Raw genomic sequence first — 25,942 nt, 5'->3', positions numbered from 1 at the left:
AATGATTTATTATTCAATTTGCTTCAAATAAACAAAGTTTTATGATCCACTGAATCTCAATAAATACTGTTGAAGAGCCTGGTATCTAGCATGTGAGTGCTAATACAGGAGGGTGCAGTGGGAACCTGGGGAGGGGTGGTTACCCCAGTGCCTTGTATGTCTTTGCCACATGACTAGATGGACAAACGTTGCTCCCCAAGTTACCTGTGGAGTACTTGGGATCAAACTTAGCCACCTACTGTAGTCAACTAGAAAACTAGATAAAATATATGAAACAAGTGTTTTCCAATGTTGAATAAGAGGAAACAAATTTGTTCTCTAAGAAGAGAAACAAAGTGACCCCTGCAACTGCTCTGGCTTTCTGCCAGTAGGTAGTTTCCAGATGCTGTACAAAAAGCACGATGTCAGGCAGAATGTAGCAATCTTGCTGAGGTAAAGAGATAGCAACTGAAGCTGAGAGAGGGCAGGTGGCTGGGGCTCACGACTGGGGGCGGGGACCAGAGAGGATGTTACACAGAAAGCAGGTTTCCAAAATCTGCACAGGACTCCCCCGAAGCCTCTTGTTGAATATATTCACACATATAGAAGAATATAGAAAGTCTGGCAAAGGACAACCATAGAGCTAGAAATTGAATAATTTCCAGAGCTCACAGAGGACTGGGAAACATTCTAGTTCCAATCAGCCAGCACCAGACACTAAGCAGAGACCCCAGAAAAGCCATGCTTTGCTAGTGTGACCAAGGTAGTCTTAAAACGGGCGCGTGGGTGGCTCAGTCGGTTAAGAATCTGACTTCGGCTGGGGTCATGTTCTCTTGGTCCATGAGTTTGAGCCCTGCATCTGGCTCTCAAACAGCTCAGAACCTAGAGCCTGCTTCATATTCTGTCTCCCTCTCTCTCTCTGTCCTTCCCCTACTCATGCTCTCTCTGAAAAATAATAAACATTAAAAAAAAAAAAAAAGAAGAAGAAGAAGAAGAAGGAACAGTGGTTTTCAATAGAGGGCAATTTTGCCCCTACCCACCCCCAAGACATTCAGCAATGTCTGGAGACATTTCTGGTTGGTACAAATGCTAGTGGGGGGGTAGGTGATACCAGCTTCTACTGGTTAGAAGCCAGGGGTAAACATCCTCCAATACACAGGACAGCTCCTCCCAACAAATTATCAGGCCCAAAATGTCACTGTTGAGAAAACCTGACTTAAAATTATTCTAACCCAGGGTGCCAGGTGATTCAATCAGTGGAGCATGTGGCTCTTGATCTCAGGGCTGTGAGTTCGAGTCCTACATTGGGTGTAGAGATTAAAAATAAAAATCTTTGGGGCGCCTGGGTGGCTCAGTCGGTTGGGCGGCCGACTTCGGCTCAGGTCATGATCTCGCGGTCAGTGAGTTCAAGCCCCGCGTCGGGCTCTGTGCTGACGGCTCGGAGCCTGGAGCCTGTTTCAGATTCTGTGTCTCCCTCTCTCTGACCCTCCCCCATTCATGCTCTGTCTCTCTCTGTCTCAAAAATAAATAAATGTTAAAAAAAAATTTTTTTAAAAAATAATAAAATTAAAAAAATAATAAAAATCTTTAAAAATAAATAAATAAATAAATAAATAAAGCTATTCTAACCCTGCTCCAACAAAGCTTAAAAACAAGCCCTGAAAGGATCAAACTAACCTACTAGTAGCCCAACTGCATGCCAGGCAAAGCCTTTTTTTTTAATTTAAAAAAATATATATATATTTATTTTTGAGAGGGAGTGAGCAGACACAAGACAGAGAGAGGGAGATAGAAAATCCAAAGCAGGCTCTGTGCTGACAGCAGAGAGTCCACGGTGGGGCTTGAACTCACAAACCATGAAATCATGACCTGTGCCAAAGTCAGACACTTAACTGACTGAACCACCCAGATGCCCCCAAAGTTTTTAAAGGGAGACAATAAACTCTGGTACTCAGCAATGCAAAACTCCCACCATACATAGCATCCAAATAAAAATAATTAGACATGTGAAGAAGAAAAATGTAATCCAGAATCAGGATAAAAATTAGTCAGCAGAATAAACCCAGGAAAGACTGAGGCAGTGGAAGAAGATAAGGATGTTAAAACAGCTACCTGGTGGCTCAGTTGGTTAAGGGTCCAACTCTTAATTTCAGCTCAGATCATGATGTCATAGTTCATGAGATCAAGCCCTGTGTCAGGCTCTGCACTGACAGTGTGGAGGCCTACTTGAAATCCTCTCCCCTCACTCTCTGCCCCTCTCCAACTGGCTCACGCATGTGCGCATGTTCTCTCTCTCTCAAAATAAACTTTAAGTAATGTCCTCTTAAAAAAAAAAATAAAAACAAAAAACCCCAGCTAATATAGATATGACAACTATTTAAAAAATCACATGAAAAAATAAGAGCAATGCAAGTTATAAAAAAGAATCAAAGGAAACCTTTAGATATGAAAAATACAGTATGAGAAATAAAAAGTTCACTAGATGTACTCAACAGATTAGACACCACAAAAGAAAAAAAACAGTAAACCTCAAGACCTAAGAAACTAACATGTCCATCAGTAGGTGAGGGGATGAACAAATTAAAGTATGCACACACACAGGGCTACTCAGAAACCCTTTATCCACAGAACGTGGATGAAACCCAAAAGCATTATGCTAAAGAAAAGAAAGAGTACATGTGGGTGATTTCACTTACTCAAAATTCTAGGAAGGGGGGGATCTAATCTACATTGAAGAAAGCACATCAGGGGCGCCTGGGTGGCTCAGTCGGTTGGGCATCCGACTTCGGCTCAGGTCATGATCTCGCATTGAGTTCGAGCCCCGCATCAGTCTCTGTGCTGACAGCTCAGAGCCTGGAGCCTGTTTCAGATTCTGTGTCTCCGGCTCTCTCTGACCTTCCCCCATTCATGCTCTGTCTCTCTCTGTCTCAAAAATGAATAAACGTTAAAAAAAAAAGAAGAAAGCACATCAGTGGGTGCCTAGGATCAGTGATATGGAGGCAAAAGACTATAAAGCGGCCATGAGGAAATCTCTCTGTGCACGGTAAAGACTTTCTACAGTCTGGAATGCAGAAGAGGTTACAAATGTGTTTACATTTGTCCAAACTCAAACTATATACTTAAGACAGATGCACTCATTTTTAAAAAAAATTTTTTAATGTATATTTTTGAGACAGAGAGAGAGAGAGAAAGAGAGTGCACACGCACTGGGGAGGGGCAGAGAGAGAGGGAGAGAAAGAATCTGAAGCAGGTTCCAGGCTCTGACCTGTCAGCACAGAGCCTGATGTGGGGCTTGAACTCCGGAACCGCGAGATCATGACCCGAGCCGAAGTTGGGCGCTTAACTGACTGAGCCACACAAGTGCCCCAGATGCACTCATTTTATGTACATTATACCTCAATAATGTGGACTAAAAAATGAGATAATTATTTGCACACTCTTTTGTAGGCTTCAAAAATAAAGGGCACACTAATCCTTTCTTTTGTGCATGTTTCAGATTCTCCATTTAAAAAAACATTTTTTTTAAATGGGACAAAAACGTTGACCTTATATAGATGCTTCCATCTAAAATACTGCATTTTAAAAAACTGATGATATACATAACCTCATCCCAGAAGCTTCTTTTGCAAATCTTTCCACTGTCTCTCCAGGTATCAAGTGGCATGTGAAATTTTAGAAGTCTGACTCAAATGCCTAGACTATAAAAAATAATCTGAAAACCTGGAGAGACTGTGCTATATAGGCAAATCTCTCATGTTGGATGCTGAAGCAGGATGTCAGCACTAAGCAAACCTCTTTCTGCTATCTACTTAGTTTTACTTCTGTCAATAAAACTCAAATCTCTGAGAACTGAGTCACATAAGAATTTCAACTTGCTTAAAGCAAAAGGAAGTTTCATTTGTCTCACCACTGTTGAGCATTAGTTTTGGTTTACTCACTGCTGATTTGTTTTCACTAGTAGAGAAGCAAAGTACTTATCTTCAGACCAAGTGGAGAGGCCCCATTTCTCTTCAATAACCTGAATACGTTTATTCCAGATAACTAGAATAAACCTTGTCTTCTCTCCTATAAGAGTGAATAAGGCTTTTAAAACAGTATGTTTTGGTTTTTTTTAAGTTTATTTATTTTGAGAGAGAGAGCATGAGGAAGCGCACTATCATGAGAGGGGCAGAGAGAGGGAGAGAGAGAATCCCAAGCAGGCTCCATGCTGTCAGAGCAGAGCCCCATGAGATCATGACCTGAGCAGAAATCAAGAGTCAGATGCTCAATCGAATGAGCCACCCAGGCACCCCTCAAAACAGTATGTGTTGATCTTACCTGGCCCCATCGTCACCTCAGTGGAATGCTTGTTAATAATCTTAATCTTATCACTGAAGCCATTTTTCTCCACAATCTTTACAGCAGCATCAGCCATAGGCTTGAAAACCTAGAAATTGGAGCCAAAACCCAAGTAAAAATGAGCAATAAATTAAATAACATCCTAACATCAAAGATTAGTAATCTCTCTTTAAACGGAGAATCAAGACACAATATGTCTTGATACAGGTTCTAAGACTTGAAGTAAAAGAGGTCTCCATTACAGAGTTACCTCCTGAATATATAAAATGTACCTCTGTTACTGTTTGATACAGGCAAAATATTTCTTGGGCTGATTTGATCTAAATAAATGAGACTTCACCTTTGTAACTTAGTTTATTCTCCAAATGCATGTCATAAAAATGAACACAAAGGGAAGGCGATCCACTGGGATTAACTTGCAGGAGTTAAACCTTACGTGCTAGGCACACTGGGGATGCAGGGCTTCCCAGGAAGGTTGCACTACCTAGTAAGGACGGCAGGTGTCAGAGCCAGGCTAGAAGAAGGCAGCAAGGGGATTTGCTTCACAAAACCACACCCTGGGGGAATGGGGCTGGACAACTGCACTCTCTAGAAGGAAGTGAGACTGTTACTGCATTAGTTGTTAAATGTAAACAGGCGTCAGCTCAAAACTGTCCCAAATCCTCGCTGCTGGCATAATACAGCCTCTATTTTATGGCATTCGAGGGCCTCCATAATATGAACCACCTTAGTTTCCCCAGCCTTATTCCCCTCCTAATCCATCGCCACCCATGACTGATGCTCCTGCCACACTGATCTTATTGTGCACTAGGGAAGCCTTAGCCTTCTCTGCCCTACCCCAACCTGCCAAGGCAAACCCAACTTTCCAGGAAGCACGAAGCCCCCGCTTCTCCAAAGCCTTCCTAAACCCTTCACTTATCCCTAAACACAAACCCCTCCAACTCTTACTTTCTAGCTTGCCCAATTTAGATTGCACGGCTCCAACCACGATAGTGCATAAAACATACAGATGCACATGTGGCCACACCTACAGAGTGGAAATAGAACAAAATGATAAAGTAACTGGTCACAAGGACAAGATTTCCATTTTTCCTAAGTCCTTTTCTGCATTTTCCATATTTTCTACCATGAACACATACTTCTTTTATTAAAATCAAGAGGAAATGCTATATTCTTCTGTAAAGGATACATATGTGCTTACCTAGGGAAAAAATCGTTCCAATCTGTTTCAAACTATTTCTAGGATCTGGCTTGGTGTTCTTGGATATAGTCTGAGGGCCTCAAGACCTCAGTTCTCACCCATCACTTTGCCTCCACCCCAAAGTTATCACAAGTTCGTATCATCCCCTCAGCCCTCCTGCCTCTGGACACTATCACTCATCTCTTCTGTTGACCTTTCAGGCTTGACATTCACAGTCTCCTCCTTAGCTTAAGACCTCAAAATCTCTCCCAGAACACTTCTTTCTGGAATGGCCCCTGAAGATGACTTCCCAACATCATTCTGTGTACTCCCCTGCACCTCCAGTCAGTTTGGGGAATGACTGTATCACTTCCAAGTGGTACACCTGTCCGGTCTAAGTGTAACTGAATCTCTCAGGCCATGTCACTGAAGTAAGTTAAATAGGATTGAACCTTATTCTGGCCAAAGATACCCAAAGAGAGGTTTGCTAGAGGTTTCTGAGAAAGTTCTTCTTGCTCTTACAAAGAAGGAAAATAAGTGAGGAAACCAGGACCATGCTTTATTCTCAAAGCCTTTGCCACAGAAATCACTGTAACGAATACACCTTCCCAAAATATTCCTCACTTTTCAAACGTGTTAAAAGAGAAGTTTATAGTCACTGTCTGTAATTCCTTGTATTCCATCTACTCCTCAAACCTATTCCCCTGAAAATACCATTTAAAGGAGGTCACCTCCTAGCTGTCAACCTAACAGCTTTCTCTCAGTCCTCATCCTACTCAACTGCTACATCAGTGCTAATACAGTGACCACATGCATTTAAATAGAAGTTGATTCAAACTGAGTGAAATTTAAAAATTCAGTTCTCAGGGCGTCTGGGTGGCTCAGTCGGTTAAGTGTCCGACTTCAGCTCAAATCATGATCTTGCAGTTTGTGAGCGCAAGCCCCACGTCAGGCTCTGTGCTGACAGCTCGGAGCCTGGAGCCTGTTTCAGATTCTGTGTCTCTTTCTCTCTACCCCTGCCCGACTCACACTCTGTCTCTCTCTGTCTCTCTCTCTCAAAAAAAAAAAAAAAAAAACATTAAAAAAAAAATTCAGTTCCTCATACTAGTCACACTGCAAGTGCTCAGCAGCCATATGTGGCTACGGACCACTATGTTGCCCAGCACAGCTATAGAATATTCAGCATCACAGAAGTTCTATATGACAATGCTGGGCTAGAACATCCACACTTGCTGACCACTTCCTTTTTCCCATGAATGCCCTGCAACCTTGGCTTCCACCTCTGCCCTCTAGGGTCTCTTTGCATCTGTCTGAACTTGCCTTTACTGGCCACCCTTCTTCCCTCACAGGCATGTCCCCAGCTCTGCCCTTCTCATTTTACTCTCTCCATGAACAATCTCCTACAATGCCAGCTTCACCTGCCACATCTGCAAATGAGTTTGGAAATCCACCTGTACATGCCACTCTCTAAAGGTTCAGACATCCATCTCCAGAGACTAGCAGGTTCTCACTCATTGTTCTAGACCTGTCTTTCCAGTTGTGGAGCTCAGGCAGAGTTGAAAACCACAGGGCAGTCCAGCTAGAACTGAGTTGAGAGGTTCAAAAGGTGGTCACTAAAGTAAAAGCTGGGAGGCCACCATAAGATATCAAGAGCCAAAAAGAAAAGATCTGAGAATCACAGACCAGAGCACCAAGACAGAAATTAGAAATCCAGGTAACTGAGATGGAAATATATAGAAAAACCCAACAGCACAGTCCTACCAATTCTGCCAGAAAACATGTTCTTACCGTAAATATATATATAACATACATATATGTATGTATGTGTGTACTTTTTTTTTAAGTTTATTTACTCATTTTGAGAGAGAGCGCGAGCAGGGGAGGGGCACAGAGAGAGGGAGGGAAGGAGAAATCTCAAAAAGGCTCTGCACTAAGAGTGAGGAGCCTGAAGTGGGGCTCAAATCACAAACTGTAAGATCATGACCTAAGCTGAAATCAAGAGTCAGACGCACAACTGACTGAGCCACCCAGGTGCCCCCTCACCCTGTATTTTCAATTAGCAGTCCACGCATAAAGTGACTCCTGCCCTGGGACCTGTCTCTCTCATACTTACCACATCCAACATGAAATGCATTATCTTTCCTACAAAGTAAGTATCTTCTTAAGTTCCTCTCACCAGTCAACAGCATCACTGTTCCCCCAGACAACCATGCTAGAAATCTCACACTCATACATCCTCTCCCATCAAAGATACCACTGTAGGGCTAGCACCTTAATTAGCAACCAAAAGACCAAGTCTCCAGGTCTAGCTCTCCTATTTATTAACTGTGAGATTAAGTCTTTAATCTCTCTGGGTCTTAGTTTCTTCATTTGTAAAGTAAGGATAATAAAATTTACTTGAGACCAACTAAGGTAACTATCCTAAAATATAAACAAATTTTTTTGTATCTGTTTAAAAGTCATGATGATGGAGGCACCTGGGTGGCTCAGTTGGTTAAGCATCCGACTCTTGATTTTGGCTCAGGTCATGATCTCACAGTTTCTAAGACTGAACCCTGCATCATCAGGCACCATGCTGGATGTGGAACCTGCTTGGGGTTCTCTCTCTCCCCCTCCCTCTCTCCTGCTCATATTCTCTTTGTCTCTCTTCTCTCAAAAAAAATCTTGATGATGCCCCAGAAGGCGAAGAAATGACTCTTGATCTTTTTATGAAGTCCTGAGACAAGTGCACAGAGTCATACACTCATACATACACACACACACACACACACACACACACACACACACACACACACACACACCCCTACCTCTCTCAGGACTTAATGGAGACCTGAAGCCCATTTTTCTTTTTTTTTTTTTTTAAGATTTTCTTTTTAATGTTTATTCATATTTGAGAGAAAGAAAGAGCACAAGTGGGGGAGGGACAGAAAGAGAGGGAGACAGAATCCAAAGCAGGTTCTAGGCTCTGAGCTGTCAGCACAGAGCCTGATGTGGGGCTCGAGTGCTGAGATCATGACCCGAGCTGAAGTCGGGCGCTTAAATGACCAAACCACCCAAGGGCCCCTGAAACCTATTCTTTTTTTTTGTTTAATGTTTATTTATTTTTGAGAGAGAGAGAGACAGAGCATGAATGGGGAGGGTCAGAGAAAGGGAGACACAGAATCTGAAGCAGGCTCCAGGCTCCAAGCTGTCAGCACAGAGCCCGACGTGGGGCTTGAACTCACAGACTGTGAGATCATGACCTGAGCCGAAGTCGGACGCTTAACCGACTGAGCCACCCAGGCACCCCTGAAGCCCATTATTCTTATTTCAGGCTAAGAACAACTAACTCAGGATACTGAAGTTAGAAGTCTTTATTGTAGCACTCAGGTCCTCCATACTGTGGCTACAATCTACCTTTCTGGATTTCTACCCTGACCCTGTTTGCCATGACTCTGGACAATACAATACGGGATTCCCCCAGCCTAAAATGCCCACCTTTCTAGACCATGAACATGAGGGCCACACTATAGGGAAAGAGGGGTGGGGTGCTAGAAGGAGTCTGAGTAGAATACCCCAGAGTGCTGCCTCCAGACTTTATGTGAGAAAGCAAAAATCTTCTATCTTGTTTAAGCCACTGTTATTTTGGGACTTTGTTATTCACAACTCAATCACCATACAAACCAAATCTTGTAGGAAAAAGTGTTTAAATACATGCTACCTTTTCCCAAAAGCTGTGAAGAACATATGCCAAAATTTCAACAATGGTTAACATTGTGTTAACATGCTATTTTTGTTTTACATTTACCATATTTTCTATGGTAGAATGCATTATTTACTTTATCAGCAAAACAATGTATGTTTAATGTTACAATAAACGAATGAAATAACAGACTGCCCAACTACTGACAAACATAGTAAGACAGCAGGCTCAATGGAGACATTTAAACTAGTAGGTCTCGGGCACCTGGGTGGCTCAGTCGGTTAAGTGTCCAACTTCAGCTCGGGTCATGATCTCACAGTCCGTGGGTTCGAGCCCTGCATTGGACCCTGTCCTGACAGCTCGGAGCCTGGAACCTGCTTCGGATTCTATGTCTCCCTCTCTCTCTGCCGTTCTCCCGCTCATTCTCTGCCTCTCTCACTCTCAAAAATGAATGTTAAAAAAAAAAAAAAAAAAAAATTAGGGGCGCCTGGGTGGCTCAGTCAGTTGGGCATCCGGCTTCAGCTCAGGTCATGATCTCATGGTTTGTGAGTTCGAGCCACGTGTCTGGCTCTGTGCCGACAGCTCAAAGCCTGGAGCCTGCTTCGGATTCTGTGTCTCCCTCTCTCTCTGCTCTTCCCCCACTCATGCTCTCTCTCTCTCTCCATCAAAAATAAAAACATCAAAAAATATTTTTTTTAATAAAAAAAAAATTTTAACTAGCAGGTCTCAACCTTGGTGCACAGTTAAAACTCCCAATGCCCAGGCCACATCTCAGAATAATTAAATTAAAACTGGAGTCAGGATAGCGGGGTGGTGAGGCAGGGGAGGCAGTTACCGCATCAGTATTTTCTGAAGCTATTTAAGTACTTAAGTGATTCTGACATGAGGCCAAGACTGAGGACTGCTGTTTTCAGAGGAGAAAAGGAGACCCTGGGGTAAGGAAAGGTGTCTGATTCATCTCCATATCCTTAGAACCTGGCTCTATGCCTGAAACAGAGGGAGCACTCCATGAACATTTGTAAACAAACGGATAGGCAAGGTACATGACAGACTTCCCACACAACACACAGGACACATATCTGAACAGTGTGGCTCACCTCAATGGCATAGCAGAAGTCAGCCCCTGCTGTGACCGCCATCATTGACAAGAGTCCCGTGCCAGTGCCAATGTCAAGAACCAAAGCCTTCTGTCCTCTGTCCTTCACCCTGCTCACAGCAGCCCGGATACCCTGATAATATTTTATATTCTAAGAGAAAAGGAGAAACAGCTATCACTTCATACCAGTTACTATAAACAAATGCAAGGATACTTTGTGAAGTTTGGGAGTCATGGATGGCAGCAGCAGTGTAAGTCATGGTTCCATGGCTTTCTGGCCTGTCAAGGAACGGCATTGGCTAGTTGAGTAAAGCAGGCCTTGAGAGACTCCCAGAGCACTGGGTCAGCCTCTTGTCTTTTATTTGGTGATTGTCCCTCCCTCCACACCCACTCTTCTGTACTCTGCTTAGAGGGGCTGGGGCTCTGCCAACAACCTTCTCCTTTTCCAGCTATTAGGTATGGACAATAGGGGAACTACAGGGCGACCGGCAGGTAGGAAGAGGCAGAAAACTTGTTCCTTCCCAAATGGTTGCTGCTCTCATCAGGGTCCTCCCAGAAGTGGCAGCCAGCTCCAGATGCCAGCTCCTCCCCAGCTCCTCTCTATACTCTCATCACCAGCCTCCTTGGGCACCTCAGAGACAGGTGCAGCACTCATGCAGCTGTCCTTCTCGGAGAGCTGAGCACCAGTTCCACAGGACCTCTCCTCCATGCTTCCGGACTCATGAAGCTCACTCTTCTGTATCATCAGCCCTAGGCAAGTTAGCTGCCTCCTACAATTACTACCACTAGGTAACCTTGGTGTTCCCATTTGCTTCCCAGGCCTCCCACATCTGTGTTACCAATTCCCCCTGTGAAATTCCCTCTGTTGAAATAGTAACATGGCTTTGGATTTCCTTACTGGACTCTAATTCACAGGGGTTCCTTGTCTCAAAAAATAATCCCCTCCTCAGGAAATCATTTCTTTGTTTTTAGTTCAGGTCTTTAACAGCTGACACAGATACATTTCCAATCTGTAACAGTTTGGCTCCATAGGTACCCTGACCCTTCTGATGAAAACAATAATGATAGGGAAAACACATGCAAATCTTTTAAAATGCACTAATGAGCTGGCAAGTTAGAAAGAAACATTAAGAGGCCAAACTCCTGGGGGCGCCTGGGTGGCTCAGTTGGTCAAGCGTCCAACTTCAGTTCAGGTCATTATCTCACGGTTGGTGGGTTCGAGCCCCACGTCAGGCTCTGTGCTGACAGCTCCGAGCCTGGAGCCTGCTTCAGATTCTGTGTTTCCCTCTCTCTTTGCCCCTCCCCCACTCATGCTCTGTTATTGTCTCAAAAATAAATAAACAAACATAAAAAAATTAAAAAAAGAAAGAGGCCAAACTCCTGGAAGTAGATTCCCCTCAACTGAGCCTTAAGGTGACTGCCTGACAGGGTGACACCTTGATCACAGCCTGCAAGGGACCCAGAGTCAGGGCACACAGCTAAGCTTGAGCTCAGATTCCGAACCCACAGAAATGATGAGACAATAATAACTCTTTTCAGCCATTAAATTCTGGGATAATTTGTTATACAACAGAACATAATACAGGACTGGTATCAAAAGGGCAACATTCTCAGACCTGAGTGCAATCAAGTCAGAGATCTCAATAACAAAAATATAACTAAAGAAAAAGAGATTTTTGAACTTGAAAAATTCTAAACTCACAGGTAAAGAACTAAATCAAAAGAGAATTAGAAAATATCTAGAACTGAACTTTTTAAAATTACATTATCAAAACTCAGGGGATAGCAAAAAGCAATATTCGGAAAGAAATACATTACAAAAGACAAGAGATAAGGTAAGCATCTGTCTCAAAAAATTAGAAAGAGGACTGCAATATAATCTCTAAATCAGCAGATGAATAAAAATAATAAAACACAAAAATTAATGAACCAGGGAACAAATATGGAGATTTTATAGAAATTTTTTATAAAAGTTATTTCAAAAATCTAATTGATGAGCCTCTGATAAGTCAAAAAACAAAAGGGAAAAAAGAAGTAAGCAAAAACTGGGAATAAGGGGTGGGGGAAAGAGCACGGTACCACTATATATGCTGCCAATATTAGAAAGATTAAAGATTATAAACAACTTTTAGCAAATACATTTTGAAGTACACCTGGGTGGCTCAGTTAGGCATCTCTTGATTTCAGCTCATGATCTCACATTTCGTGAGATCGTGGCCATATTGGGATCTGCACTATCAGCTCAGAGCCTGCTTGGAATTCTCTCTGCCACTCCCCCTAGTGCATGCACGTGCTCTCTCCCTCTCTCTCAAAATAAACAAACATTAAAAAAAACTTAAGATTACAGAACTTCAAATCAATAAATAAAAATCAACTGAAATTTTATATATCAGCAGCAGCCTTTAAAACCTTGGCAGAGGAGGGGCACCTGGGTGGCTCAGTTGGTTGAGCATCCAACTTCGGATCAGGTCATGATCTCACAGCTTGTGAGTTTGGGCGCCACATCGGGCTCTGTGCTGACAGCTCAGAGCCTGGAGCCTGCTTTGGATTCTGTGTCTCCCCTCTCTCTGCCTCTTCCCCTCTTGCATGCGCTCTCTCTCTCTCGCTCTCTCTCTCTCAAAAATAAATAAATGTTAAAAAAAATTAACGGGGCGCCTGGATGGCTCAGTCGGTTAAGCACCCGACTTTGGCTCAGGTCATGATTTCGTGGTCCGTGATTTTGAGCCCTGCATCAGGCTCTGTGCTGACAGCTCAGAGCCTGGAGCCTGCTTCAGATCCTCTGTCCCCCTCGCTCTCTGCCCCTCCCCCACTCATGCTCTGTCTCACTCTGTCTCTCAAAAATAAATAAATGTTAAAAAAAAAAATTTAAGAAAAAATTAAGAAAAAACCTTGGCAAAGGGGCAGCACCTGGATCAAGTGTGGGACTCTTGACCTTAGCTCAGGTCATGATCTCACAGTTCATCAGTTCGAGCCCCACATCAGGTTGTGCACTGATGGTGCAGAGCCTGCTTTGGGGTTCTGTCTCTCCTCTCTGCCCCTCCTTGCCCGTGCTTTCTCTCTCTCAAAATAAATAAATAAACTTAAAAAAAAAAAACCTTGGCAAAGGGAAGGATTTCTTAAACAAGAGACAAAATTGTACCAGCCAACAAAGATTAAAAAATAAATCCTGATATTAAAGAACTTGCATTTATCAGATGAAAAAACAACCCATAAAGTAAGACACCTACAATACATGTAACTGACAAATGGTCAGTACCCAAAATACATAAAGAACTCTTATAAATAACTAAGTATTAAAAGAAGAAACATGAAGGGCACCTGGGTGGCTCAGTTAAGCATCCGACTTCAAGTCAGGTCATGATCTCGCAGATCGTGCGTGCGCTCAAGCCCCATGTCCGCTCAGTGCTAACAGCTTAGAGCCTGGAGCCTGCTGTGGATTCTGTGTCTCCCTAACGCTCTGCCCCTCCCGTGCTTATGCTCTGTGTGTCTCTCTCTCTCAAAAAAAAAAAAAAGAAAAAAAAAAGAGTAAACACGAAAAGCCAATGAACAAAAAGAGTTCATACTCAGTAGTAACCAGAGGAATAGAAATTAAAACTGACAATGACAGGCTGAATCATACCTATCAGACTGTCAAGAATGTAAATTGGTTAATACCAAATAATAGCAAGGACATGAAACAAGAAGAACTACCATACACAAGTATGAGAATGTAAAATGGCATGATCCTTTGGGAGACAATCTGACATTACCTCATAAAGTTGAACAAACTCAACGGGCAGCAACTCCATTCTTAGATATACCAACCTAGAGAAAAGTGTCCCAGAGTATAGGTCCTAGAATATTCTAGGAGCACTACGTACAACGGCAACAAGTTAGAAATAACCCCAAGGTCTACCAACAGAATAACAGGTAAGCGATGATATATTTATACAATGGAATCTATACATCATGAAAATGCATGAACTACAGCCTCATGAAAAATGGATGAATCTCAAAAATAATGGTGAGCAAAGAAGAAAGTCATAAAGATTAAACAGTATGACTCCATTATATAAAGTTCACAAACAGGCAAAACTAGGAATTTACTTTTTTAATACAACAGATGGTAAAACTATAAAGAAAAGTAAGGGAGTGACTGATATAAAATTCAAGACAGTGGAAACTTCTAGGGGGAGAAAAAGGAATGCAATCTAGGAGTACACGGGGGAATTGTAAGTAACTGTAATGTTCTATTTCCAAGCTGAGTGGTAAGTCTATGAACATTTACTATTCTTTTTTAAACTATACATACACATTTTATACTCTTCTCTATGTCTGTCACAATAAAAAAGTTTTTTATAGAGTAAGAATGGTAATAAATCTTAAAATAGCAGCACTGAATTCTAAAAGAAAATGAATAGTGGGGCGCCTGGGTGGCTCAGTCGGTTGAGCATCTGACTTCAGCTCAGGTCACTATCTCGCAGTTCATTGGCTCGAGCCCTGCGTCGGGCTCTGTGCTGACAGCTCAGAACCTGGAGCCTGCTTTGGATTCTGTGTCTCCTTCTCTCTCTGTTCCTCCCCTGCTCACGCTGTCTCTCTATCTCTCAAAAATAAATAAAGATTTAAATAAATAAATAATGAATAGGGGGTGCCTGGCTGGCTCAGTTGGTGGAACATGTGATTCTTGATCTTGGGGTTGTGGATTCAAGCCCCAGGTTGGGTATACAAATTACTTAAAATCTTTAGGGACACCTGGGTGACTCAGTTGGTTAAGTGTCCGACTTCAGCTCAGGTCATGATCTCGCAGTTTTTGAGTTTGAGCCCCACATCAGGCTTTCTGGTGTCAGCACAGAGCCCACTTCAGATCCTCTGTCCCCTCTGCCTCCCATGCTCACACTCGCTCTCTCAAAAATAAACATTAAAAAAATAATAAATAAAAGAAAATGGATAATGTCAAAAATCTGACAAAAAGTGAATCCAATTCAGCCTAAGTCTTAACTGTAAGGACAGAATAAAGAAGTTTTCAGATTAGCAAAGTTTTTAAACTCTCACCTCCCATGCACCCTCTCATAGGACACTAAGGAAGAATGTGCTTCACCAAAAAGAGAGGGTGAACCACAGAGGAACACAGGGGAACCAGGAAACATGGGACTCAATATAAAAAGAGAAGAAAAGGGGGATGCCTGGCTGGCTCAGTTGGTGAAGCACCTGACTTCGGCTCAGGTCACAGTCTCACAGTTCATGGGTTTGAGCCCCATGTCAGGCTCTGTGCTGACAGCTCAGAGCCTGGAGCTTGCTTCGGATTCTGTGTTACCCTCTCTCTCTGTGCCTCCCCAGCTCACTCTGTCTCTCTCAAAAATAAATATTTTTTATTTATTTATTTTTTTTAATTTTTTTTTTTTTCAACGTTTATTTATTTTTGGGACAGATAGAGACAGAGCATGAACGGGGGAGGGGCAGAGAGAGAGGGAGACACAGAATCGGAAACAGGCTCCAGGCTCTGAGCCATCAGCCCAGAGCCCGACGCGGGGCTCGAACTCACGGACCGCAAGATCGTGACCTGGCTGAAGTCGGACGCTTAACCGACTGCGCCACCCAGGCGCCCCAAAAATAAATATTTTTTAAAAGGGGGGGGGGGTTAATTAATGAAGAGGTAGGAACATTCCTCAAACGAGTTTGGATTTTAACTTGACAACAGCGAGAGGACACCAAGGATGGTGCTAAACAGGGTTGTGAGGGTTTTAAGCAGAAGAATAACATAGATTGGCATTTCAGAAAGACCCCTTGGGCTGCTATGTAAAGAAAGGAAGAGAGGTCAACACTAGTAAATGAGGTCTGAGCAGGCAGTAGGGTTGAAAGATTCACACAATTTGATGACAGACTGTGTGCTCAGATGAGGAAAAGGGTGCCATTTTTCTGGCCTGGCTGACTGAATGAATGGCAATGCCATTTGTTCAAATCCCCTGGAATTTGAGCCAAAAAGGATCATTTTTGCAGATGATACTAAAATCAGAGAGGCTCACAAGCTCAAGAAACCAGTAAGAAGCCAAGAACACTAAGCTAGAGAGAATTAGTCAAATCCAGAAACAATGTCTGTCCACATCCTATAATTCCCCAATAGCTCAGCAAAGGTACTCAGCTATTTGATAAAAATCAGGGAAGCACCTAGCCCCTTTTGGTGTATTCTACACACTAATGATGCTCAAGGAGACTGTTATGTCATGATGTTGCCAAGAAGTATGCATACTGAGCAGTTAACCAGGGCTGGATGAGGTAGACACCAACAACAAAGCCTCATGACCAACCTGACCATGTGCCCTGATCTTTCTCTTACCCTACACTGCTTAGCTCTTAAGCTTGGCCCTGAATCCTTTGCCTTCAAGCCTCTGCATTTCTGAGCCATCCAGATGAGAATGACCAGTCAAGCACTCTGGTAGACCAGGAAAGCTTGCATTGCTAACCATCGTAACACCAGAACTGCAACATAATTCAAACAGGAAAAGAAAACTCAGATGAAACAAAAAGAAACAAACAAACAAACAAAAAGCTGAATGAAATGTCACAGTGCAACAGAAGTCAAATTTGCTTTTACAAAACAGTCTGCAGTGGCCTCTAGAGATATGATTTTAAAATTACAAACGGACTACACGAGGTAAAACTGTGTAATTAGAGAATCTGTATCTAGAGATTATGGAGATCAGCTAGTATATCCCACTCCTTTTAAATCCTAATAAACAAGATCTGCAGAGGTCCCATGTTTTCTCCAAGGCCACACTCAAGTGAACAGCAGAGCTGGAAGTAGGACAAGGCCTCCCAACTGATTTCCTGACCACTCGTTACACTATACTGCCTCTGTACATTATTCTAACATCATGTCTCTGGAGGAAATTTTTTATCTTGTAACTAACTAAAGGTTTCAACACCACAGCAAGATAACGGTTTCCTTTTACACTTACTCTGTCTTTGTCATGTAACATATCAGCATAGGAGGATCTAAAAAGAAACAAAAAGTCAGAAACCTGTATTAATGATATCCATTAACATATGAGAGCATTCACATATATAAATGCATTCCTAAGTCAAATGGAAAAACATCCAGGCCCATTTTATTTTTTATTTATTACTGAACTATAATTGACATGCAATGTTACGTTAGTTTCAGGTGTACAACATATTGATTCACAATTCTATACTCAATGTTCAATATGTTAAGTGGAGTCACCATACAACATTATAATAATGTTCCCTCTGCTGTACTTTCATCTCTAACCCAGGCCCATTTTAAACTATTTTAGTAGAGTTATAAGCTAAAATTCTCTAGTATTGCAGGAAAAAAAAAAATCTTAAAGATGTTTACTTTCAGCAAAGAACCTCAGAGCTAAAAATGGTCTGGGAGTTAGCCCTGTCACAGCCACCAGCATGCTGATCATGTTATATGTCACACATTTTTTTTTCTCTCCAGAACTCAGACTCAATTTGTCTAATACTTTACATAATCTTGCATACATTTGCACATTACGATAATCACAGATTCAACACTGCAGAGACGAATCAGGGAAAGTATATACCTGCTGTATAAGTGAGGGGTATCATGCCCTGCACTTTCCATTAATTCACAAACTTGAAAATCTCTGGCAGGGTCAGGATAAGCTCCCAGAACTCAGCAGGCCCAGCCCAAAGATGCTTTCTGAGAGATGCAGGTGAGAGCTAAGGTGCTTTCACTAAACAGAGGACCTCCAGCTTCAGACCAACATCAGAATCACTGGAGACCTGTTTTTTTGTTTTTGTTTGTTTTAAATAGACTCCATGCCCAACATGGGGCTTAAACTCACGACCCTGAAATCAAGAGTTGCATGTTCTACTGATTGAGCTAGCCAGGGATCCTTGGAGAGCTTATTTTAAGTGCACATTGCCAAGGCACCTGGATGGCTCAGTCAGTTGAACTGAGTCTCTGACTTTGGCTCAGGTCATGATCTCACTGTCTGTGAATTCAAGCCCTGAGTCGGGCTAGCTGCTCTAAGTGCAGAGCCCACTGCAGATCCTCTGTCTCCCTCTCTCTCTGCCCCTCCCTTGTTTGCTCTCTCTCAAAAACAAATAAAAATTTGGGGCGCCTAGGTGGCTCAGTTAAGCAGCTGACTTCAGCTCAGGTCATCATCTTGCAGTCTGTGGGTTCGAGCCCCACATCCGGCTCTGTGTTGACAGGTCAGAACCTGGAGCCTGCTTCAGATTCTCTGTCTTCCTCTCTCTCTGCTCCTCCCCCAGTTGTGCTCTCTCTTCCTCTCTCTCTCTCTCTCTCTCAAAATTAAACATTATAGGGGCGCCTGGGTGGCGCAGTCAGTTAAGCGTCCGACTTCAGCCAGGTCACGATCTCGCGGTCCGGGAGTTAGAGCCCCGCGTCAGGCTCTGGGCTGATGGCTCAGAGCCTGGAGCCTGTTTCCGATTCTGTGTCTCCCTCTCTCTCTGCCCCTCCCCCGTTCATGCTCTGTCTCTCTCTGTCCCAAAAATAAATAAAAACGTTGAAAAAAAAATTAAAAAAAAAAAAATTAAACATTATAAAAAAATTTTTTAATAAATACTGAAAAAATTTTTTTTCATGCAGATTCTCATGATACATGCAAACAGATCCTGATCCAGAAAATTGGGCTGGAGTCTGGAAATACGCACTTGAACTGGTACCCCACACAACTGTGACACAGGCAGTTCATATTCTAAACTCCGAGGAGCACTGTACCAGAAGAATAGTATTCTTTTCGTTTTAATGGCACACCATGGCTTTTACATGTGAACCCACCTAGGAATGCTTAGTTGAAATCTGGTTCTGTCTTTCCCTACCTTCCAAGAGGCATTTCTGGTCTCCATCTTTAAAGCCTCATCATCCACTCTCCCCACCACTCCACACACATCATTCTGCCTAAGCACTATCAACCCACTCCATCACTAACATCCAGGATTTCTGTCTCTGTTGAACACTCCCTCTTCCTGAAACACTTTCTTCTTTTCCACTTGCTGGCCATTCCCTCCTGGTTCTCCTGCCTCCTCTATTCCAAGATTCTTTCTTCAGCCCTCTACCTTTCTCATCACACACCCTCCCTCAGAGCCTGCCATCTTTTCCATCTTGAATTCTAATAACTGCAAACTGGCTCCAGACCCATGTTTATCTGCCCACTGCATCTCTACCTGGATGACAAAACCCAGATACCTAATCTCCATCACCTTCTCTCCAGCAACACCCATTCCTCCTGTGGTCATCCCTGTCACAGAACACAGCTCCATCCCCTTAGTCACTCTAATCAGAAATCTTGGGTGCTTCTGGAATTTCTCTCTCCTTCCACCACTGAACCAATGAGTTATTAAAACTCAAGCTCCTTCAAAGCTGTCTCCCCACCTCCACTGCCTCACCTGTAGGGTTGCAATATCCACCCAAATGGCTTCCACTCCCTCCAACCCACTTTCCACACTGTTCTCAGTAAATGTCCCAAAATGCAGCTTAATCTTTTTTCTCCCCAGTTTAACATCTCAATCACTTACAAAATGATGTTCAAAATCTTTTGAAAGAAGGTAGTATCTTTGAGCCCTTATTCTATACCACACATTGTATTTGTCACCCATCAAAGAGCCCTAAAATAAGGCTTTATATGTGAGGAAATGTACATTATTACATGTATGGAGACATATATTATCATACTGAAGCTCAAGGAAGTTAAGGAGCTTAGCCAATGTCAGAGTTAAGACACGACAGAGCCCAGACTAACCCTCATGCTACTCTTCCTGCATTTTGCTACCACCCTTTACAACATGATCCTGCCTACCTTTTCGGTACCCTCACCAGAGCCCTGCTTTTGTACCACATTCCAGCTACCTCAAACTGCCAGCAATCCCCCAAACTAATTGTTACACGTGATCCCTGCTGCTCAGAAAGCAATTTCCCTCCTTTTAGATTTGGGAAATCACTCACTTATCACCGCCCCCGCCCCCCACCCCCAGCTGGTTCTTACTGCTTCCATGAACTTATGCACCCATGTCCAGTGGCCTTTCTTCACTGTGTCATGATTCGTTACATGTCTGTCTCTTACAAAAAACTGCATGGTCCTTGAGGATGGGAACCCCATCTTCTTCATTAGCTCCACCACAGGGCTAGTATGTTGTACGCACTTAATGACTGCTAAAGAATAGTAATGCACTCAACAGTTTTAAATATCCCTTCCCAAGTCAGGGAAGAATGCATTTTTCACATTTTCCATTCAAAAGAATTTAGCTATATGATAAATGTGTCTCCATTTCAGTGACACAATGAATGAATTTCATAAACTCTCCAATTATCACTAGTACTACTGAGGTGGGTCCTCTCTGCTCCACTAGACAGATCCTCTGAGACCCTGATAAAGCTGTTACATGATATCTGACTCTCTACACAGAAATGACTTTGCCTAATTCCCACACAAACCTACCTGGCTGAGCAGACCTACTCATGACCAACATCTGCCCTGATCAGAAGCACTGGGTAAAGCTTATTCCACATTTGGACAGGATTCTAGGGCTCCTACTTTGAGAGCCAGTGTCCCCACCCAGCTGCAACCAATAGTGAACACGCCCTTGTTACCTTGCAATCTCCTGGTGGTAATCATAGTGCTCATCCTCTTCCAGCCACTCCACAGAGCCAGTGGTTGGATTGGCCCGCCCGCAGAAGACCTTCATGGCGCCAATCAGCTTCTCAGTTTCACCACAGAAAAGCAGCCTTGCCAGCTCACTTCTTGTGGACAGGTCTAATCATCAGAAATCTATTCACATCATAATGCCCAAAATGTAGAGGGAAATAATTTTAAAGACAAAAAAAAAAAGGAAAAAAATCATAAAATGGACAAAAGCATCAAAGCCAATGAAATTATTTGTTAATCGGTATTTTAGGGGCACCTGGGTGGCTCAGTTGGTTAAGTGTTCGACTTCAGCACAGGTCACGTTCTCCCGGTTTGTGGATGGGTCCAAGGCCTAAGCTGGGTTCTGCACTGACAGCATGGAGCCTGCTTGGAATTCTCTCTCTCCTTCTCTCTTGAAATAAATAAACTTAAAAAAAAAAAATAGTATTTTAATCTTTCCCACAAGTTATTTGGTTTTACATTCAGCATGTAACATCAAAAAACTGTAATTAACATAAATTCATAAAGCTATCTGGAAACTTTGGCAGTCCGCAGTGATTTCAGGTTAAATGAGCCTCACAGGTGCAACTTGACGCAGCCTCAAGGTAAAGGCAGATGAGAAGAGAAATAAAGCAAAGGAAACAGGTGGTTAACCAGAAAGGAGAAACAAAGAGGCTGGGGTAGTGGGAAAAGAGTGCCACCAATACTGCCTCAGGATATTAAACAGTTTAAATACTAGTGCCTGGGTGGCTCAGTCAGTTAAGCATCTGACTCTTGGTTTTGACTCAGGTCATGATCTCACGGTTTGTGAGTTCAAGCCCCACATCAGGCTCTGTGCTGACAGCTCAGAGCCTACTTGGGATTTTCTTTCTCTCTCTGCCCCTCCCCTGCTTGCTTGCTCTCTCTCTCAAAAATAAATAAAGTTTTTAAACTTAGTTTAAGGAAAAATACAAATTCAAACAAACTAGGAAAACTTTCATCTAAACAAATATATCACAGCTATAAGTGTGGATAATCCAAAAATATCATGTTGAGCCAAAAATAAATAAATAAGCAAATCACAGAATACGTAATGATTACATTTTTATAACATTTATAATGATGCCAAACAAGAATATATTTTTTAATTTTTTTAATGTTTACTTTTTTTATTTTTGAGACAGAGAGAGACAGAGCATGAATGGGGGAGGGTCAGAGAGAGAGGGAGACACAATCTGAAGCAGGCTGTGAGAACAGAGCCCGATGTAGGGCTCGAACTCAAAGACCCTGAGATCATGATCTGAGCCGAAGTTGGAGGCTCAACCGACTGAGCCACCCAGGCGCCCCAAGAACAATATATTCTTCAGGGATCACACTAAAAAGCATAGCAGGGAATAAGGATAGTGGTTACCCCTAAGAGGAAAGGTAAAAGGCTGGGATCAAGGAGGGCCATACAGGGGGCTTCAAAGTAATAGTACTGTTTCTTCTTAAACAGGATGGGGAAGTGCCACCTGGGTGGCTCGGTCGGTTAAGCATCCGACTTTGGGTCAGGTAAGTTCAAGCCTCTGCATTCTGTGCTGAAAGCAGAGAGCCCACTTTGAATCCTCTGTTCCCCTATGTCCCTCCCCAACTTGCAAAGTCTCCTTCCCTCCCTCTCTCTCAAAAATAAACATTAAAAAATAAATAAAACTGGGTGGTGGGAAGAAAGATGTTCATGATACTGTCCTCCTTTATGACTTACAATTTTTTTTTTTTTAATTTTTTTTTTTCAACGTTTATTTATTTTGGGGACAGAGAGAGACAGAGCATGAACGGGGGAGGGGCAGAGAGAGAGGGAGACACAGAATCGGAAACAGGCTCCAAGCTCTGAGCCATCAGCCCAGAGCCTGACGCGGGGCTCGAACTCACGGACCGCGAGTTCGTGACCTGGCTGAAGTCGGACGCTTAACCGACTGCGCCACCCAGGCGCCCCAATGACTTACAATTTTTAATAATGGTTGCTTGTTACCTACTCAATATTTGATTTTAAAAGTAATTTTTAAAAATTCTTCATCGAGAGATGTCTGGCTGGCTCAGTTGGAAGAGTGTGCAACTCTTGATCTTGGGGTTGTGAGCTCAAGCTCCACATTGGGTGCAGATTAAATAAATAAAATTTTAAAAAATTCTTCATCTTAAAAAATCCTTCAAATTCTCCAGATTCATCTTGTATGCTCTATTTCTGCAGAGATCTATTTCTGACAGAGAAACACCACAGCTCAAAGTCTGAAGGCACCTGTCAGCAGGTATGGGCTCTACCAGCACCCTCCCTCCTACCTTCAGAAAACCTCAAGTGTTCTACACTCCCCTTCATTTCTTGTTAAACACTGATCTATCTTCAGGAAACCTTAGAAAAAATGCCTACTCCATAGGTCCCTAAACATCCCTGAGGCATTTTACTGACCAGAGTTATTGCCTTTCTCTCAAAGTTATTTAGACTAAACACTTAATTCTCATAAAAGAGGATGGGGAAAAATCTTTTCTTAAAAGACTCAGGCAGTCAGTGGTCTGGTTCAAAGCAGTCAATTTGTCCTTCAGTGAAACTCTACTTCTAAAATCTCAGTATTACTCATCCTCTCTTCTAGTGGCTCCCAAACTTTCTGGCAACACCAGAAAGAAATATACTTTACATAAAGACACAACACACACGCATACATACAAACTTTCACTAGTGTTTAGCCTTCCTATGGGCAAAGCCCTTTGATACATTCTACTGTATTTTTTTTTCTTTTTTTTAAGTTTACTTATTTGAGAGAGACAGAGAACACATGTGTGGGGAAGGGGCAGAGACAGAGGATCCTCTGCACTGACAGTGCAGAGCCCGATGCAGGGCTCAAACTCATGACCTGAGCTGAAATCAACAGTCAGGTGCTCAACCTACTGAGCCACCCAGGCGCCCTGATTTTTCTTTTTAAATTGATCATGATCCACTAAACTGATTTCACAAATTTTTCAATGTTTATTTTACTTTTTACTTTGAGAAGCATTTTTCAATGTTTATTTATTTTTGAGAGGCAGAGAGAGAGGGAGACAGAGGATCCAAAGCAAGCTCTGCACTGTCAGCACACAGCCTGATGCAGGGCTTGAATGCACGAACCGTGAGATCATGACCTGAGCCTAACCAAATGAGCCACCTAGGTGCCCGATTTCACAATTTAACTGAGTTGCAACCCACAGGTTAAAAAGTTTTGCCACAAATCAGCTGTGAACCTCTCCTATGTTAATTTTTTTAAAGAGTATCTCCAACTATCAGAATCTGTAATGTGCTTTAAAGAAGTGTGTCCAAAAAATGCCACAGTAGAAAGAAATAACCATATCTGGCTGAATGTTCAGGGAAGGCTTAAAAGATGGCTAGGATTTAGATGGGCATGGGAGGGAGAGGGCACTTCACCAGATCAGAAAGACTTAGTCATGTACAGTTAATAAACCAGTTTAACTGAAGTGAAAATGAACAAGAGGTCAAACATATCAGTGAGGTACATACTGTGCAGAGTCCTAAAACCTTTATCCTGTGGGCCATGTGAGATCAATTCTGCAGTTATTTAAAGGTTAAGAGTGTAATACAGAACTCTAATCTATGGAATTTCCTTTTTGTCTGTGCTGTTGCTTAGGCTATAAATAGGACTATAGTTTTTTCATAACTTAGAGAAGTTACTAGTTTCATATAAGTTTAAATAAAGCTTGCAGATGGGAACCATGTCCTGTAACCTCTTTGAGTACTACACATCTCCTATGGATAAATCCCTTTTATTATTATGACTTGTCCTCTTCCAAAAGGACCTCACACTCCAGACTCAGGAGCTATTTTGACCCCCCTCCTCATTCAAAAGACCTGTGAACTCACATGATAGTTTATAAGGCTGGAATGGAAACCACCATGCCAAGCCCTAAATGGATTACCAATCAGATTTCAGAGCAGATAGCTGCTTCATTCATTCAAATTTTAGTAAAATTTATACAATATCAGACACTGCGTTAGGGACTGGAGTACTCCCATAAGTAAAATAAAGATCTTTATCCTCCAAGGGATTAGATTCTAATAAGGGAGAGACTAAATATACAATCACAAACTATGTGAGTGCAAGAAAGGAAACAGTCAGGGTGCTATGAAAGAGAATTAACAAGGTTAATTGTTAGACTCTCTGAGGAAGGTGGCAATTAAGATGCCACAAGGTAAGACAGAAAAGTAGTGCTTATGTTTCTGGAAACCTTACCCCTACTTTTCCAAGAAAAAGTCCTAAGGGAAAAAAGACCTGTGTATATAAGCAAGACTGACAAAAGCCTGAATGACTGAAGCACTTCCAGCAAAAGTATTGAGAACGATAGATTAAGCGTGGGCTACTGTAAATCACACTGGACCATGCCGTCTTCGGAAACGCGTTTGGATATTGTTCTCACTCGCTGGAAACCACTCAAGGTCTTAAGCACAAAAACGTCCACGTCAGATGTACGCTTTTACAAGACCCTTCTGACTAGCGTGTGGTGAATGGACTGGTTTCCAACTACTCAGAACACAGTGACTGGGAAAAGCGAGCCCATCAGCAGTTCATCAGAGAAGCGTGGGTCAATTAAGGATGTGATGGCTGGAGCTCCATATGACTGCGGTTCGAATTTCTGTAGCTGAAGGGAGACGCCAAGTACTAAAATCCAGGTCCCCGTAGAGGTCACCCTACAGAGTCAGGGCCCAACCGTATCCCAGTTTTCTTGCCGGCCCAGTCTCTCCCCACCGCCGCCCAGTGCAGACTCTAGAAAGGTCCTCGAGAGACGCATACCCCGGTGGCCTAGAAAGCCCACGTCAGGTCCGTCGGCCAGAACCGCTGGGCTGACGGCCGGATGATGGCAGCACCCGGGACTCTAACTGCAACCACACCTTTCCTACCTACCCATGGGCCTCAACCGCAGCGGGAACCGCTCCGTTCACTTCCGCCGCTACCTCCACCACGCCGAAGCCGGCGTACGGGGGCGGGATCTCTCAGGGCCCGCTGAGAATGCTGGGAGCGAGGCCCGGAAGCGGAACTTAAAGGCTCTCCCGTCGTACC

The 25,942-nt window shown here is 42.9% G+C and overlaps 1 protein-coding gene across 17 annotated transcripts in view; it reads right to left on the bottom strand.

Moving 5' to 3' along the window:
• PRMT7 (protein arginine methyltransferase 7) overlaps positions 1 to 25,924 on the bottom strand; it is a 47,039-nt gene extending 21,115 nt beyond the window's left edge. For 5 of the 17 annotated variants that reach the window (XM_045443259.1, XM_045443263.1, XM_045443264.1 and 2 more), the window contains exons 1-6: positions 25,787 to 25,908; positions 21,166 to 21,315; positions 20,855 to 21,032; positions 17,211 to 17,247; positions 10,277 to 10,426; positions 4,297 to 4,405 (exon numbers count right to left, since the gene is read on the bottom strand). In XM_045443259.1, coding sequence (XP_045299215.1) covers positions 4,297 to 4,405; positions 10,277 to 10,426; positions 17,211 to 17,247; positions 20,855 to 20,949 — 391 coding nt within the window. In that variant the 5' untranslated portion in view covers positions 20,950 to 21,032; positions 21,166 to 21,315; positions 25,787 to 25,908. Of the gene's footprint in view, positions 1 to 3,917; positions 4,032 to 4,296; positions 4,406 to 10,276; positions 10,427 to 17,210; positions 17,248 to 20,854; positions 21,033 to 21,165; positions 21,316 to 25,786 lie in introns of those variants that run through there. The other 12 variants (XM_045443265.1, XM_045443268.1, XM_045443272.1 and 9 more) reach the window with 9 other exon arrangements.
• Between the last annotated feature and the right edge of the window lie 18 nt (positions 25,925 to 25,942).

This window comes from Leopardus geoffroyi, chromosome E2 (genome assembly GCF_018350155.1).
Source record: "Leopardus geoffroyi isolate Oge1 chromosome E2, O.geoffroyi_Oge1_pat1.0, whole genome shotgun sequence".
Classification (NCBI taxonomy): Eukaryota; Metazoa; Chordata; class Mammalia; order Carnivora; family Felidae; genus Leopardus; species Leopardus geoffroyi.
The sequence above is the reverse complement of the archived record's forward strand: the minus strand, read 5'-3'. Positions and strand labels throughout refer to the sequence as shown.